Source organism: Vombatus ursinus, unplaced genomic scaffold (assembly GCF_900497805.2).
Source record: "Vombatus ursinus unplaced genomic scaffold, bare-nosed wombat genome assembly UNPS02014804.1, whole genome shotgun sequence".
NCBI lineage: Eukaryota > Metazoa > Chordata > Mammalia > Diprotodontia > Vombatidae > Vombatus > Vombatus ursinus.
Window position 1 is genome coordinate 344,029 of NW_020954582.1, and position 18,525 is coordinate 362,553.

The following is an 18,525-nucleotide window of genomic DNA, read 5'->3' on the forward strand; positions in this document are numbered from 1 at the left end:
TGTCCACCTGGAAATGGGCCTCAAACTTACATCCATAAGCACACTGGGCTGACATTTCAGTTGATAATGACTACCAGATGGTATTAAGCAAAAATTTATAACATGTACCAGTTACTGAAAAATTACCCAGAAACCAATGCAGTGGGGTTTTTTTTGCTTTTTCATTAGGAATAAATGTCATAAACATATACATCCAATCCAACCAGAGTTCTCAATAGCATTAGAAATCTCATTGTACATAAATGTTGTTGATCTTGTTTCAAGAAATGATAGTTGGAGCTTCTACTAATGAAGGCTTTTGAAGAAAAGCATTTGGTCTCACTGTAATTGCCCTTGCTTGGCATCACCAATGGCACCCCACACATCAAAGATAAATTCATCTGGAAAGGCAAAGTCTCCAAGAGCCTCGTCCAGCGCTACGGCAAATTCATTTGGGTTCAACTTGTCCTTTCCGGCTTCAAATATTGTTGCAGCTGCCAAAAAAGGTGGGGGTTGGAGGGTGGGAGAAGAAAAGGAAAAACATTTTAAAGCATTCTTTGGAAAAATAAGCATCAAAGACTAAAAAAAAGACTGTGGCTTGGTCAATGTTACAATAAAACACAGGATTGCTTATTCCAATTATTTTGTTTTTATTATTATTTGGGATTATGGAGTATGAAGAGGACCTAAAGAAAAAAACTTCTTTTTTCCAATTGCAAAAACATTTAAGTAAGACAGAAGACATTGTAAATAACATAGTATTAGTTGTAAATAGGCAGCTAGACAGTCCAGTGGACAGCACTGGGATTGGAATCAGGAAGATTCATCTTGCTGAGTTCAAATCCAGCCTCACACATATACTAGTTGTGTGACCCTAGGTAAGTCACTTAACCCTCTTTGCCTCAGTTTCCTCATTTGTAAAATGAGCTGGAGAAAGAAATGACAAACCACACCAGTATCTTTGCCAAGAGGGTTCCAAATGGAGCCACGAAGAGTCAGACATGACTGAAAAACGACTCAACAACAAAAATAACGAGAATCCTACCCAGGTAACCAGATTCCCTAAAGTGACCCTGCTCTGCCACAAAACATCTCACCTGGGTCTCTGGTTGTCTCCCTTTGTAACACAGTCAGTTCTGCAGGATTAAGGACCAGTTTAGCAAACACTGGTCCAGAAGCCTGGGCCTAGCTCTGTTTTCATATTTTAATTGTTTTAAAAAGACTCTGAACTTAATAAACAATAAATAAAATGTGAGCTCTCTTTTTATAAGCTTATTTTTGTAGGCAACCGACAAGAGAGAGAAACTGGTATCCTTACCAATTATGCTGGCAATAAGTATTGCCTTCCTACACCACATATCAATTTCTATGTCTTCCTGTTTTGGTGACCAACAGTGTTGGTTTATATAATTCATTCACATACGCTGGCTTCAAATAAAGTGTGCTTCAGTTTTTGTCTGAGTTTTCCATTAAAAAAAAAAACAAAAAAAACGAGAATCGAGTAGCCTAATCCCTCCTAAGCAAATAGGAGAGATTTCATCTGCTGCCCCATGAGGGATAAAATGCTCTGGGATACTTATGAAGGAGCAGGAAGGTGAACACAAGGCAAGGAGAATCACTTCCCTTTCTTCTCTCAGCTGGAAGTCAACTGTGGAAAAAGTATCGGAGTTGCAGGGATTTAGGAGATTTCTAGGGATCTGAGAGACTTGTGGGGATTTGAGAGAACACCACGTTCCAATCTCACCTCAAATATTCACATAAGCTGTGTGACCTCACCTCTCAAAGCCTCAGTATATGTTTCTGTAAAAAGGGGTCAACAATACTAATACCACCCACTTCTCAAGGTTATTGTATGAGAAGAGCTTTGCAAAGCTTAAAGCAATCTACAAAAATACTCACTGTGGCTACTTAGCAGGTTTTGTTACAAATACTAACTGTGCTTTGGAAGAGTGTGGCTGAATCATAAGGAATGCTTTAATGTCATTCAGGAAAGATATGTCTCTCCACAGTCAGACTAAGATGAACAGAAAAAGGCTGTTTCTTAGAGGGTATTTCCAGACTGAGTGTTCAGGAGATACAAAGCCAATCTCTTGGGTTACGATTTGTCCACCATTCCCCACAATATGTCCCCTGCCCTCTTCTCTTTCTCTAGGTTTTCTCCTTTCCTCAAAGATCTCAGCCACCCTGATGAATTCCACAATTTTCTCTATGGGAATGATGCCCAAATCTCCATCTCTAACCCTCACTTCCTTCCCAGACTCCAGATCTGTATTCCCACATGGATTCTGGACATCTCAGTGGACGTGTGTTCAAATCATGCCTCTGACACTTGCCGCCCATATTGACATGGGCAGACTATCTGGCCACCTTGGATCCAGCCAAATGAAAGAGTTGGACCAGGTGACCTCTCAGGTCCCTTCTAGCTCATAAGCTATGAGCCTGAGATCCCAACCTGGATGTGATCAAAAGCAGCTCAATTCCCATTCAACAGAGCAACATATTTAAAGTCAGAGGTCCTCAGCTCCCTTCCTGTTCCACCACTTACTACCTCTGTGATCCTGGGCAAGTCACTGAATCTCTCTCAGCCTCAGTTTCCTCATCTGTAAAATGAATTGTGAAGACTTAAGAACTCTGATCAGTACAATGACCAGCCACAGTTCCAGAAGACTGATGATTGAGCAAGCCACCCCTCTACTGACAGAAAAGTGATGGACCCAAGACACAGACTAAAGCATGCATTTTCAGTTATGGGCGATATAAGAATTGATTTTGCTTGACTTTGTATATTTGTTACAAGGGCTTCGTTCTTTTGCATTCCAGTTGGCAGTGGAGTGGAGGAAAAAGAGAGATAAGGGTGAAGTAGCAAATTAAAAAAGAAAGAAAAGAGGACTACCAGAGCATCTTTAAAAAAAAAAAATTACACCTAAGAGAAGAGAAGGAAACACAAAGAGGACAGCTTTAAAAGTGATATGTTGAATTTGTAACACATTTTTTTAAAAAGCAGCTTGTATCCATTGAGATCTGGAGTTCCAGGTCTTTTTTTTTCTCTTCTATTGTGTTTATGGAAATGCCAATTTTATTTGATACTCAAAGGCAGAAGAAAAAAATGTAAATAAATAAAACTATTTAGATTTGATGGCCTCTAAGGTTTTCAACCCTAAATCGATGACCCCATGAACATTTATCAAGCTCCATGTGTCCAAAGGGAGCTCATCATTTCTCTTCTCTCCCTGCCAGACTAATTTTTGGGGTTTTCCCTTTTACATTTTTGCAGAAACTCCAACTTGAAACCCTGAGTCATCTTGACTTCTCCCTCGTCTTCACCCCCAACTCCAATCAGTCCCCAAGGCCTTTGGATTCCACCTCCACCATGTTTCTCCCTTCAGTCTCATTGCCAGAGCTCCAATGTGGGCTCTGGTTATCATCAGCCTGTGTGACCTCCCCATTCATCTATTCTGCTACCTGCCAGCCTGACAGCTCTGATCCTATCACTGCCTCACACAAATAAGGCCCATGGCATAGCCAATCTGATCCCAACCTACTTGTCTAGCCTTACCTTACCTTGTCTGCTCCCCAAGAAACCTGTGGATAGATAGATGTCAGGGACCCATGAACCTGGACAGGAAAAAATGCAGCTTTATTTTTACTAACCTCTAACTGAAATTTAGCACTGCCTACAATTTTGGATTCTTTTTAATTCTGAGAAAGGGTCTCATAGGTTTCTGGTGAAACCAGAACGACGAAAGGAATCTGTGATACACACACACACCAAAAAAAGGGTTAAAATTCCAAGGGACTCATGATGGAAAGTGCTGTCCACATCCAGAGAAAGAACTCTGAAGTCTGAATGCAGATCAAAGCAGACTATTTGCTGTCTTTTTTTGTTTTCTGTTTCTCATGGTTTTTCCCTTTTATTCTGATTCTTCTTTCACAACATGACTAATGTGGAAATATGTTTAATATGATTGTACTCGTAGAGCCTATATCAGATTGCGTGCCATCTTGGGGAGGGAGGTGGAATTTAGAACTCAAAATCTTCTAAAAGTGAATGTTGGAAACTAAAAATTAATTCATTAATTAATTTTAAAAGGGTTAAAAGGTCCTGTGTTCTGTGTCTGTCCTGGAGGAGGTTATACCTAGACCTGTAAGACACTTCAGAGGCTGCCTGGCCCAATCTCTCATTTTACCAATGGCAAAACTGAGGTTGAGAAACATGAAGGGACTTGCCCAAGGGCTCCTCGCTAATAAGGTTCAGACCAAGGACTACTCCCCCTCCCACAAATACATTCTCATGCTGAAGGAAGTTACCTACACGGTGCATACTACTGACTTAGTAGAAAACAACCAACTAGGTGGCACAGTGGATAGAGCGCTGGGCCTGGAGCCAGGAGGACCCGAGTTTGAATCCACAGATACTTTCTAGCTGTGTGACCCTGGGCAAGTCATTTAACCTCTGTCTGCCTCAGTTTCCTTAATCATAAAATGGAGATCATAACAGCACCTAGGGTTGTTGTGAGGATGAAATGAGGTAATAATTGTAAAGTACTTGCCACAGTACCTGCTATCTAGTAAATGCTATATAAATGTTGCTGTTATGCTTGTTGTTTAGTCCTTTTTCAGTCATGTCCAACCATTTGGGATTTTCTGGCAAAGATATCAGAAGTTTGCCATTTCCTTCTCCAGCTCATTTTACAGATGAGGAAACTGAGGCAAACAGGGTTAAATGACTTGTCCAGGGTCACACAGCTAGTGTTTCAGGTTGGATTTGAACTCAGGAAGATGAGTCTTCTTGACCCCAGGCCCAATGCTCTTTGCACTACGGTGCCACCTAGCAGCCCATGCAAATGTTAGCTACTTTTATTAGCTATTATTAAGTAGACAAACGATGAAGGACATAACCAAAGCAACCTTGGCACAAGAAATGGCACATGTGCACATTTTAAAAATTAAAATCCCTAAATCAATGGATGAGACCAAAGAAGAACCCAGAATAACTTGACTAATTCTAAGAAAGGAAGCCAGGGTTAGGGAAAATCTAGAAAGACACTGTGGAAGAAATGGAACAGTTACAGAATAACTGGCACGGGGTTCCTGATCAACCTAGAACAAGAATAAGGAGATCCTTAGCCTAGTCCTTGGCACATCTGCATACTCCAAAAAGGAGACTGGGAAACAATGTTTTTAAAATATTTAAAATGGACAATGTGTCATGTGATTTCTGGAATGTCCTTTCAAAGTTTCCACTGGAAAATACTGTATGCCAAGGAAAAAGAGGTGAGGTGAGAATTACTAAGCTGTTGAGTCAGACAGGGACACAAATGAATCATCTGAAACAAAAAACAAAAAAGACAATTCTTGTCTTCCTTATCGTTTTCATTCTGCTCAAAATTCATAGAATGACAGTGTTCAGTGAGAAGGGACCTCAATGGCCATCTCCTCCAACCCATTCCCAAAGAAGAATTCTCACTACCTTGTATTCAATAGTCATCCACTCTTTGTCTGAAAACTTCCAATGAAGGAATCTGTGTACCTGCAGGCAAGGCTGCCCACCCCTCTGATGGGGTGCTGTCATTATTAGGAGGGCCTTCCCGCACCTCTTTACAACTCCTATCCATTGCTTCTGGGTCAGCTCTCTGGGACCAGCCAGTCAACCAATCAATGAATCTCCCCACAAGCATTCATTAAGTACCCACTATGCACCAGGAACTGTGCTAATCCCTGGGGATACAAAGAAAAAGTGGAAACAGAACCTATTTTTCAAGCCTGCATTTTAACAAGAAAGTCTACATGTCCATAAGTAGGCAAATACAAGATACACACAGAGGAGATGCAAGGGAATCTTAGGGAGGAAGGGACTAGGAACTGGGGGGAACAGGAGAGGCCTCATGAAGAAGATGATGTCACTTGAGTCATACAGGAAGCCAAGGATTCTAAGAGGTGGGGGGTAATGAGGGAAGGCATTCCAGGCATGAGGGACAGCCAAGGGAAAGGCACAGAGATGAGAGATGGAGCATCAGGAGTGAGTTTATTGGTTTGGGGAGGGAAATGATATGATCAGACCTGTGCTTTAGCAACTTCGCTGTAGCAAAATGTGGAAGATGGCTGGGAATGGGGAGAGACTTGAGGCAGGGAAGCTGGAGAGAAGATGATGGAACAGTCCAGGTGACATGGTAAGGGCTGGAAGGAGGGTGGTAGTGTGGGAATGGAAAGAAAGGAATGTTATCCAAGAGATGTTTGGACAAAGAAACAACAAATTTTTGGCAACCGATTGAATATATAGGCTGAGTAGGATCAAGGAAGGGCTGCAAGGTGGCACAGTGGATAGAGCACCAGGCCTGGAGTTAGGAGGACCTGAATTCAAATCCAGTCTCAGATACTTGCTAGCTATGTGACCCTAGGCAAGTCATTTAACCTTGTCTGCCTCAGTTTGTTCATTTATAAAATGAGCTGGAGAAGGAAATAGCAAACCACTCTGGCATCTTTGCGAAGAAAACCCTAAATGGGGTCACAATAAGTTGGACACAACTGAAAAAAAGACCAAACAACCACAACAATGAGGGTAAGGGGCTGTTGAGGAGGATGCTGAAGCTTCCGATCTTGCTGACTGGAAGGATATTGGTACCCTCAATGTAATAAGGAAATTTGGAAGAGAGGTCAGTTTGGAAGAAAAGATCATGAGCTCCCTTTGCAATATTTGTTGAGTTTGGGATGGGACATTCAGTTTTAAGATGGGTCATCCAGTTCACAACCACATGTAGATGGCTGGCGATGAGGCATCAGAGCTCAGAAGGAAGACTAGAGCTAGGTAAAGAGAACTGGAAATCATCTACATAGAGACAACCACCGTACCCATTGGACCTCATGAGAGCACCAAGTGACAGAGGATGGAGGGAAAAGATCATGGACAGAATCTCGGGGAAATGACAAGAATGAAGACCCAACAAAGGTGACTGAGAGCGAAGGATCAGATAGGGAGAAAGAGGGTCACAAAAAACAAACAAACCAACAAAACACAACAAGCTGAGGGAAGCATCTGGGGAAAGAGGAGGGTACTCAATGCTGTCAAGTGTGAAGAGCTCAAAAAAGATGGAGAAGTAGGGGCAGCTAGGTGGTGAAGTGGATAGAGCACTGGCTCTGAAGTCAGGAAGACCTGAGTTCAAATCCAGCCTCAGACACATAATACTCACTAGCTGTGTGACTCTGAGCAAGTCACTTACCCCCAATTGCCTCACCAAGAAAGAAAAAAAAAGATGGAGAAGGACTAGAAAAAGCCATTGGCAATTAAGAAATCATTTTTAACTTTGGAGGGAGCAGTGGCAGTTGAAAAATGAAGTTGAAGAGAGTGAGAGGAGAGGAAGAGTAGACTACAGGTGTAGACAGCTTTTGTAAAAAACTTGGCTGAGGACAGGAGAGACAGGATAACAGCTGTGAAGGAAGGTGGGAATTGTTGAGGATTTTGTTTTGCTATGGGGAGGCTTAGGGATATCTTTAGGCAGCAGGGAAGGGACCAGCTGATAGGGAGACATTGAAATAGTGAGACAGTGAGGATGATGATGGGGGCTATCTCCTAGGGAAGACAGAAGTTAGTCAATTAACTAGCATTAATAAAGCACCCACTATGTGCCAGGTACTGTGCTAAACACTAAGGATGCAAAGAAAGGCTTCAAAAATAGTCCCTGTCCTGGAGGAGCTCACAATCTAATGGGAGAGACAATATACATGCAAGTGTACGTACCATCAAACAGAAATTGGGAGCTAGTCTGCAGGAAGGCACCAAGATTAATGGGGACTGGGAAAGGCTTCATGAGATAATGGCTAAAGGAGGCAGAGATGAGGAGGGAGAGGGGTCCAGGTATAGTGGACAACCAGTGAAAAGGCACACAGTCTTGTCCATGGAATGGCAAGGAGGCCAGTGTTACTGCATCAAAGAATACATGGAGGGGAATAAAGTGTAAGAAGACAGAAAGAGGAAGGGGACCAGTTATGAAGAGCTTCAAGAGTCAAACAGAGGATTTTAAATTTTATCCTGGAGATAATGGGGAACCCATGGTGTTTATTGAACTGGGGACAGGGGAATGGTATGGTCAGACCAGTGTTTAAGGAAGATCAATCCAACAGATGAGTGAAGAACAGATTGGAGTGGGCAGCGACTTGAGGCAGGAAGCCCAACCAGTAGAGCAGCACCATAGTCCAGGTGTGAGCTGAAGAGGGCCTGCACCAGGGGGTGGCAGTGTCCTCTGAAAGATGGCATGAAGGTGAGAACAACAGAACTTGACAACTGAGTAGATGTGGGGCATCTGGGAGGACAATAATAGTGAAGGAAGAGGGGGACGATGATGAGTTCAGCCTTGGACATGCCGAATTTAAAATGTCTCTGGACATCCAGTGCGAGATGTCCAATCAGCAGCTGAAGAGAAGAGACTGAAAGTCAAGAGAGAAGTTAGGATGGGATAAGAAGAATTGAGAATCATCAGCACAGAGATGACCATTGAATCCACAGAGGCTGATAAGATCAGCAAGTGAAGTAGTATGCAGGGAGAAAAAAGGCCCCGTACAGAGTCTGATGGAACAACTGTGATTGATTAATAGGCGTGATCTGGGTGGAGATTCAGCAAAGGGGACTGAGCAGGTCTCAGGTGGGCAGCAGGAGAAGCAGGAGCGAACAATATCAGGAAAACCTAGAGAGAAGAAAGTATGGAAGAGAAGATGGTGAGCTGCATGATCAAAGGCTGTAGAGAGGCAAGGAAGGATGAAGACCCAGAAAAAGTCTGTTGGATTTGGCCGCTAAGAGATCACTGGCCTCTTTGGAGAGGGCAGTTTTGATGGAATGGTGAGGTCAGAAGCCAGACTGTGAGGGGTTAAGAAGAGAGTGAAGGGAGAGTGAGAGGAGGGAGGGGGTGAAATAAGCAGAGTGTAATATTCATGTCATTGTTTCTAGAGCAGGGTGTGACATTCTTCTGGCCCGCTATTGTTCTAGAGCAGGGACACTCAAACTTTTTGGCCTCAGGACCCCTTTATACTCTTAAAAATGATTGAGGGTCCCAATAAGCTTTTGTTTATGTATGTGTGCTGGTGAATGTTTAACACTCAGTTCTCCAAAAACACAGGATACACTTTTAAGTTCAATCTGCATCACCTTCTTAAGTCTAGACAATCAGCAAAACAATAACTCAAGCCTCAATTTGTAGCATTTGCTGATTTCAGAAGTATAAAAGTTCATGCTGAAAATTTAACAACCAGCTCTCTACTGGCTCCAGCCCAGCCCTGGTTATATTTATTGATAGTTACCATATAAGAAATTAAAACATCCTGGTATTCTTATGAAAACAGTTCTAACCTTTCAGATGCCCACAAGGGTCTTGAAGACCCCCAGGGGTCCCTGGGCCCTATTTTGAGAAGCCTGGAGGTAACATAGCAGAGGAGGCAGATTACTGGGTTGGGAGTCAGGAAGGCCTGGGTTCAGATCACTCTGTGTGCCTCAGACAGCTCCCCAAGATCTGCCTGTGTAGTCCCAGGTCTGTGGCATAAAATCCCCAAGGCCTGAAGGACATTGAATATGGTGGAGAAAACAAGATATGCACCAGTAAAACAAGGTAGGAAGCCATGTGAGCACTACAGGTGAGCCAGGTGTGGAGAAATCCATTCACTGGGGGCACATATCAGAACACACAGAATTTTAGCTTCCTCCTCTCAGATTTTGCTTTAAGTAAAGAGCAAGTTCTTGACATGTGGCACCAGGTCTGAGTCCACATTCATGCTCAAGGTTGTCTCATTGGGGCCCCACAACCTTTCAGCCTAGAGTGTTTATCAAACCTAGTACGGTGTGGCGGTGGGTCAAGGGCTGGGGGATGGGGAGAGGCTCAGGAACAGGGCTAGGGCTGAATTCCATTTGGGAACAAAGCACTACCTCCAAAGGAGGTCATTTCTGTACACCTCAGTGTCCTCATGTGAGGCACAGGCCAACAAGTTACCCACATGTTGTGAGAAGCAAATGAGATTACATATCTAAAAAAGTATGTATACATGACGACAGAAGACAAAGAGACAGAAACAGAGACACAGAAACAGACAGAGACAGAAAGAAAAAAGGCAAACAAGAGAGACACAAAGAAAGAGGGAGAGACAAAGAGAGACAGAAAGAGATAGAGCTGGGAGGTGATATACTGTCATAGCTGGGTAGCACAGTGGACAGAGCACTGGACTTGGAGTCAAGAAATTTTATTGTTGTTATTGTTGTTGTTCAGTTGTTTCAGCCGCAACCAGCACTTTGTGACCCCATTGGGGATTTCTTGGCAAAAATACTGGAGTGATTTGCCATTACCTTCTTCAGTTCATTTTACAGATGAGGAAAGTGAGACAAGCAGCATTCAGTGGCACTGAACCAGCTCCGTCTTTGTAGAGATAAGAAAAAGTGAGGTGGAGAGTCAGGGAGCTCCATCTCTGTGACTAACTCATTATGCTCAGCCTCAGTTTTTTCAAATGCAAAAATGAGAGTATGGGACCAGATTAGCCCTAAGGTCCCTTTCAAAAACCGTGGCTCTAGAATTTAAGGAAATATGATAGCTACATGCTGCCCTCTGGTGGTCCTTCTGGGAAACATCCTACTATTCTTAATACTTTGTCATCTTAAGGAAAGGCTTCTATTGACGGTATTTTTCAAGCTAGTTTCTTCCCACCCTTTTTGAATGTGTGTAGGAAGTAGGGAAGGGAGGAAAAAAGCACGCATGTGGTACCTACTGTGTGCCAGGCTCTGTGGGAAAAGCTTTTTACAAATATCTCATTTGATCTTCACCACAACCCTGGGCCCTGGGTGCCATTCTTATTCTCATTCTATAGTTGAGGAAACTGAGGCAAATGAAGATGAAGTGACTTGCCCAAGGTCACACAGGTAGTAAGTATCTGAGCTGGGATTTGAATTCAGGTCTTCCTAACTCCAGGCCCAGTGCTTTGCACTGTGGCGCCTCCTAGCCACCTCTACAATGTGTACAATGCTTATTGTGGCCAAACCACACCTTGAGTCCTGGGTTCAGTTCCGTACAACACTTTTTTTCAAGTGCAATAACTAACTGGAGAGTGTCAAGAGGAGCATGACCAGAGTGGGGAAGGGTCTTGAGTCCGTGCCTCCAGTGGACCAGCTGAAGGACCAGGACACCTTCCCCCCCACAGCTTTAAGTTCCTCAAGGGCTCTTACCAAAGAAGTGGGATGAGACCCATTCTCTTCTGGCCTCAGAGGCCCAACCAGGAGAGGGCAATTCAGGGTGAATGAAGTTCCCCACAAAGAGCCCTGTTCCACAGTGGGATGAGCTGCCTCGGGAGCATGGCGAACATCTCCTAACTATCCTGCAACAAAGACTGTTGGACAGAAGATCCTTCCAGGGTTCCAAGTTGGACTCAGGGGCCCTGAGGTCCCTTCCAACTCTGAAATTCTGAGATTCTGTGAAATACCATATTGTAACTGTAATGGGGAGGGGCATTCACCAAAGCCCACTCCCCAGCACGTCACCAGAGTGGAACCAGCATGGAAGCCTGGGTTCAGTCCCTACTCTGGCCCTTACTAGCAGAGGGCCACGAGCTTTCAGCATCTCTGCATCTCCTTCATTGTCTACAAGGAAGGAACAAAAATGTTTGCATCACTGACCCCACAGAAATATTTTACAGAAAAAAGTTTGTAAATCTTAAAATGATAAGTAACTATTTGATTATGCTTGCCTTAAATACCCAGAAGACACTGAAATGTTAAGAGTATTGTTTCCATCCATTGTCAAGGTCACCTGCTCTTAGTACCTTCAGTCTTCCAACCTCCAGTCATTCCCTCCCTCCAATTGCTATTTCACACTGATAACAGATCAATCTTCCTTATGCATAGATGATGTCAACCTTCCCAGACTTATTTCATATGACTTTCCCCTCTTTGTACTCTATGCTTCACACTCCTTGTGCCCTGTAGAGATCTTACCGACAAGCCTTTGCCCATGCTGTTACTTAAACCAGGAATGCCCTCACTTCCCAACCACCACATCTACCTGTTGAAATCGTACCAAGTGATAGTGATGGGGACAAAAAGGAGAGAAGGAAAAGAGGGGGAGGGGAGGGAAAGGCTGCTAGACAGCACCCAGAGGAAGATGACTGGGATTGTGAAAGGGCTTGAGGTCACACACATAACTCAGGTGCAGGAAGCGGAGCTATGAGGGCAGGGGTGGAAGAACTCGGCTGAATACAAGGAAAATCCTCCTAATAAGCAACACCAAAGAGGAATGGGGTTGCTGCAGGACTTCCCTTGAGGTCCTCAAGCAGAAGCTGAAGTTGAAGCATTTGCTTAAGGAGCTTCAGACCCATCTAGCTCAGCCCCTCATTTTACAATTCAAGAAACTGAGTCCCAGGGAGTGAAGTGACTTGCCCAAGGTCACAAAGGTAGGATGTGTAAGAGGAGGGAGTTGAATCCTGATCATCAGATTCTAGGGTGAGGGCTCTCTCCATGGTACTAAGTATGACACTGAAGAAGCCTTGTTCAGGTTCTTCTCTCACCCTTGTTCCATTCCACATTACATTTCCTCGGTGTGTATATAACTCCCAGCTCCGTAGTGGCATGGATTGTGTGGTGGCCCTTCACATTTTTGTTGGTTGAAGAGTTAACAACTTGGAAAGTCAGAAACTACTGGGAGGGCAACACGGGGGCAGAGCAGCCCATTTCTTGGTCTGGTTTATAGTTATGCTGATCTGGCCTGAATCAAGAAAGGGATTCACAAGTTAGCCATGCCAACATTCCCTCCGCTTCCCACTTCTCATCAGTGTGTAATGTGCTAGGGGGAGGCACTGGCTACAAGTGACTAATTAACTTTATAAGGGGATTACCAGTCAACCTTCAAGAAGAGCCTGGTGAGGAATGATGACAATGAGAAACTATAACAAATAAACAATTTGGGGGAGGGGGCAATGTCTACACCTAGAGATTTCTGGATTCTTTTCTTTTTCACCATTACTGTGTAAAGGCTCTTGAACTTTTTGCTAACCCTCCCTGGAGATGCCCAAGCAAAGACCTCATGGACACTTGTTAAAAAGGCTGTGTATGGGGTTCTTGGACAGCTCTGAACTGGAATAAATAAGGTCCCTTCTCATTTTTCGATTGTGTGCCTATGAGCCTCATGAAGTCCTGAACCACTGACTCAGTCTCTTTCTCTCTAACTATGGACTCAAAGCCCATCAGTGATAAGGCTCTCCTCACTGGAGGGGACTGTTTACTCAATGCTTCATGCCTCAATGAGGAGCAAAGTTGGCAAGCTCTTGGGAGAGTATATGTTGGCTCCTTGCCAGACTCTTTCTCTCCTTCCAGGATCTCTCCCTTCTCTCTTGAAGATGGAAACCAGAAGCCTCCTCCTCTCTCCTCTCACTGATTGCATTTGGAAGAGCCTGGGACAAGAGTCTGGTGTGGCTGATGTATGGATGGCTGGGGTATGGGGCTAAGCATATCATGTCTCTGGACATTGGGCTAACTAGAAAGTGAAATCAACAGGAATAAAGTCTCACCCTGGACTTCCAAAACTCAACCTCACAAGGACAGAACATGGGAGGGGTGGCTAATCAACAGTGTCCTATACTACTAAATGCTCTGGGGGTCTCAGTGGACTACAAAAACAAGATGAGTCAGCAGTGTCTTATGGAAGGCAAAAATGGGAATTCATAAAATGCTCTAAATCACTCTTGATTAGAGAAATGCAAATTAAAACACCTCTGAGGCACCACCTCATGCCCATCCAATTGACTAATAGGACAAAAAAGAAAAATGTTGGATGTTGGAGGGGATGTGGGAAAAGTGGGACACTAATGTACTGTTTGTGAACTGATCCAACCATTCTGGAGAGCGATTTGGAACTATGCCCAAAGGGCTATAAACTGTACATACCCTTTGATTCAGCAATACCGCCACTAGGTCTATATCCCAAAAAAAAATCCAAAAAAGGGGAAAAGGATTTATTTGTACAAAAAAATATTTAGAGCAGCTCTTTCTGTGGTGGCTAAGAATTGGAAATCAAGGGGATACTCATCAATTGGGGAATGGCTAAACAAGCTGTGGTATATGATTGTAATGGAATGTTATTGTGCTATGAGAAATGACAATCAGGATGATTTCAGAAAACCCTAGAAAGGTTTACATCAACTGATGCAGAGTGAAGCGAGCAGAACCAAGAGAACGTTGTACACAGTAACAGCAATATTGTGCAATGAAGAAGTGTGGATGACTTAGCTATTCTCAGCAATATGATGATCCAAGACAATCCCAAAGGACAAACGATGAAGCATATGATCTGCTTCCAGTGAAAGAACTGATATGTCTGACTACAGACTAAAGCATGCTACTCTTCACTTTCTTTCTTTCACTTTTTTTCTTTTGTTGGAGTCTTCTTGTACAAAATGACTAATATAGAAATGTTTTACATAATTGCATGTGTACAACCTGTATATAATTGCTTACTGTCTCAGGGAAGAGGGATGGGAGAGAAGGAGGGAAGAACAGAATTTGAAACTCTAAACTTTGAATAAAAATGTTAAAAAGTTGAAAAAATGGGAATTCACTGCTGGGGGCCATTAAAATGGCCATAGGAGATGATAGTTACTCTGGAAGCTAGTGGTCCTGTGGATAGAGCTCTATGCTGTGCCTGGAGTCGGGAAGGCTTGAATTCAAATCCAGACTCAAACTCTGCATGACCCTAGGCAAGTCTCTTAACCTCTATCTGCCACAGTTCCCTCAACTATTAGAATGGGGATAATAACCCAATTTACCTCCCAAAGTTGTTGTAAGGATTAAATGAAATATTTTCAAAGCACTTAACACAATGCCTGGCATAAAGTGGTCACCTGATAAATTCCTGTTCTCTCCCTCCCTACTCTGCTCTTGTCAGACCTCTTGCAAAGGCCACTGATCAAAGAGAAAGCACCCAAAGGAGAACACCCAGGAAGGTGGAAGGAGAGCCTCCATGAGATAGGAGGAGTATTTGATGAACAGGGGCATTTGGGCTAAAGGAGACCCAGAACAACCAGCATTATCTGTCACCAACTCTGTGAAGATTCATGAGGTAGCTGAGGGACCACATTTGTTGTTTGGTCCTAAAGGGCAGAACCAGGAGCCATAGGAAGTGTGAATGGCAGCATTTAGGTGTAGCTTCGGGGAAAACTTACTAATAAAACTCTCCAAAAGTGGAATTAGGGTTAGACTCACTGTCACTGGGGATTCAAAGACCAGTGAGAAAAGTCTCTATCCTCAAACAACTGAGTCTAGTTATGGGAGACAATGTACATAGATGGAGGGAAAGGTCTACAAAATGGAGAGAAAGCCAGTCCTGGGTGAGTGAGGGAGGGGCAGCCAAGTGATGAAGTGGACAGAGCACTGGACTTGGAATCAGGAAGATTCATTTTCCTGACCTTTAAACACTAACTAGCTTGTGACCCCAGACAAGTCAGTTAACCCCATTTGCCTGTTTCCTCATCTATAAAATGCACTGGAGAAGGAAATGGCAAATCACTCTGCCAAGAAAACCTCAAATGGGATCATGAGAAGATGGATACAACTGAAGAACAAAATTAGGGAGAGGGGCACAAAATTAGTTTTCACTGAATCTCAGGTGTCAGGGGCCTTGGAGGCCCTTTGGGAGATAGACAACTAAGCTAAAATTTCCCTTCATGGGAGGGAGTAAGTCCCCCATTATTGGATCCAAGCACAAACTGGATGACCAGTTGTCCAACTGAGACCTACTAAAGACCTTAGCTTTATTTTTTTTTAGCTTAGGTAATTGGGGTTAAGTGACTTGCCCAAGGTCACATAACTAGCTAAGTGTCAAGTGTCTGAGGCAAGATTTGAACTCAGGTCCTCCTGGCTTCAAGGCTGGAGCTCTATGCACTGTGCCACCTAGCTGCCCCAAGACCTCAGCTTTAAAAGGCCAAGGTCTTCCACTGCATTTGGGGCCAGCTCTAGGCATCCTCATATGTATCTGGCCACTGGACCCAGATGGCTCCGGAGGAGAAAGTGAGGCTGTGACCCTGCACAGTCCTCCCTCACTGTAATCCAATTCATTTGCATGTCATGGCATCACCTCCATGACGTTATGGTCCTCTCCGAGAACAAAGGACAAACAACAACTGAACTGGCTTCACCCTAAAACGTCTGGGTTCTTTCTGCTCTGAAAAGAAACATCAGTCACAAAGCACAATCTAAGAACCAAAGACAGGGCAGGCAAGAGTCTGATGAAGAAAGGAAGGAAAGCAGAAAACAGCAGAAGAAAGAGGGGAAGGGAAAAGGGGGAACCTGAGAGTGTCAGGTCAGGGTGAGTGTCAGTGGGACATAATCACCTCCTCCAAGCAACAGGCAAGGAGAGCCCTCGCCCTTCAACTTCTTTATCTGGTGCAGAGGTGCTCAGAGGAAGGGGAGCCACTCAGCCAGGGGATGGCCCCATGTCCTGGAGCCCTGGCCAGGCTGGGGAAGCTCAGAGCCTCCATCACAAGTCTTCGAAGGAATAGCTCACTTTCTGTCAGAGGGTGATGAAAATAAAGAGTTGATTTTTTCCCACCCAAGTTCAGGAAGCCATGAAATGAGCCCAAGCTAAGGAACTCAGATCTTGGTGAACACCCTCCAAGCGATCCCATGCTAGTCAGTCACTGGAAACACAAAGAGCAAAGTGAAGAGCCCATGCACACATAGAGGGAGACACCAACAAAATGGGCACCAATTTGCCACCAGGTAAATTGAGGGAAGGCACTAGCACCCGGGGATCAGGAAAGCCTTCGTGTGAAAGTGGGTGTTGGGGATTCTGAGTGAGTGGGAGTGCATTCCCGGCACAGGGCATAGCCATTGCAAAAGCATGGAGATGGGAGGCAGAGAGTTTATGTACAGAAACTAGCCAGTTTGGTTTCACCGGACTGTAGTTTGCTAGAAAGGAAGAGTGTAAAGGACCTGAAAGGCACGTTAGAGAGGTTAGCAGATGTGGCTGCCTGAAGGGTAGGCCAGACTGTGAACAGCTTTAAATGCCCACCCATTATTTTATAGAGGAGAAAGCAAAGATTAAGGGATTTCCCCAAGGTCACACACCCTGAGTGGTTAGTCTCTGCTACTAAGGCACTTACTTACCTTGTAAAGATTAGGCACACTCCTACTGTTTTCACTTTTGTTTATTTTTCATTTTTCTTTTTCATGGCTTTTCCTTTTTGTTCTGTTTCTCCTTTCCCAACATGACTAATGTGGAAAAATGTTTAACATGATTGAAAATGTGTAACCTGTATCAGATTGCTTGCCATTGTGACAAGAAGGAAGGGGAGGGAGGGAGGGAGGGAGAAAAATTTGGAACTCAAAATCTTATTTTAAAAAATGAATGTTGAAAGCTATCTTTACATGTTGGAAAAAATAAAATACTACTTACTACAAAAAAAAAAAAGATTCACCATACTCCTTCACAGAGCAATTCCATCTGACATTCACACACAGTTCTTTCTTTCTCTAACACTTAGCCTTCATTACCTATGCCTAATTTCCATATTTTAATCTGCCATTTGGGGTCATCTCTGCCAAGGCCATCTCTCATTACCTTGACAATTATAGCTTTGGATATAATTACAAGTTAGCAATAAATACAACTGAATTTGTGGGACTGAGGTATAAAAAGTCATTATTTATAAATTGCAAATTCTTACCTAGTTCAATATCTCCGACACCCAGGTATAATTCCAGAAAAGAATCCACCTTCTTAATGGCTTTCTCATCTGACTCTGAAGGCTTTATTAAAGACGAGAGAAAAAGAATGTTATCTTACTGGCAAAACCATAACAACCTACACTCGCTGGGCCTGCCTTGGGTCCCTACTGGCTCTCACAAACATCGTCTGATTTAATACACAAGGCCTTTTTCCATCTAGAAGCTAACTGAGCCCTCCCACAAAGATGGTTGTTCAGAACCCTTAGCCAACAGTACCAAGGTTCAGCTCCCAGAAAACGTGGGATTGACTCTTTGAAGGTTGTATTTTTTCTTCGAAAAGCTTTTGTGAAAACACTTTGGATAAGGGATGATGTTCTACTCTGCCCTCATAAATATAGGATAATTAGCATAATTTAAGTTTTACTTAATTAGCCTAGGTGATTATGCTGGGCATGAGCTCTTCGACATGCAGAAGATGCTGCCAACAGTACAGACAGAGGTGTCAAACATGACCACAACAGTCCTGAACCAGACCAAAACATTATAGGGAAATGTCTAGCAAAAGACACAAGACAGCAGAACGTGTTTGCCTGGGGTCTTCTGAGTCCCTGTGTGCTCCCAGGGATCAGATTGAGCACACACTGCCTGGGACACTGAAGGGGGCGTGACTTCTTGTAAAAGGCATCCCGGGGCTCTCAGTCCCAAAGGTCCACCAAGGCACTTGCCCCAGCACCACCTCACAGACATAATATGGCCAACTTTCCACACCATTAATTGTCACAGAATTCCAGCTGTCAGGGGCCACAGAGGTCCATGTGGAGGTCTACAATCCCCTGCACAATGTACTCCTCCAGGCATCATTCAGTCAC

At 43.8% G+C, this 18,525-nt stretch overlaps 1 protein-coding gene across 1 annotated transcript in view; it reads right to left on the reverse strand.

Annotated features, from left to right (window-relative positions):
• Positions 1-223: 223 nt before the first annotated feature.
• The window catches only part of GIPC2 (GIPC PDZ domain containing family member 2), a 65,411-nt gene continuing 47,109 nt past the window's right edge, over positions 224-18,525 (reverse strand). The window contains exons 5-6 of the mRNA XM_027874091.1: positions 17,656-17,737; positions 224-473 (exon numbers count right to left, since the gene is read on the reverse strand). Coding sequence (XP_027729892.1) covers positions 319-473; positions 17,656-17,737 — 237 coding nt within the window. The 3' untranslated portion in view covers positions 224-318. The remainder of the gene's footprint in view (positions 474-17,655; positions 17,738-18,525) is intronic.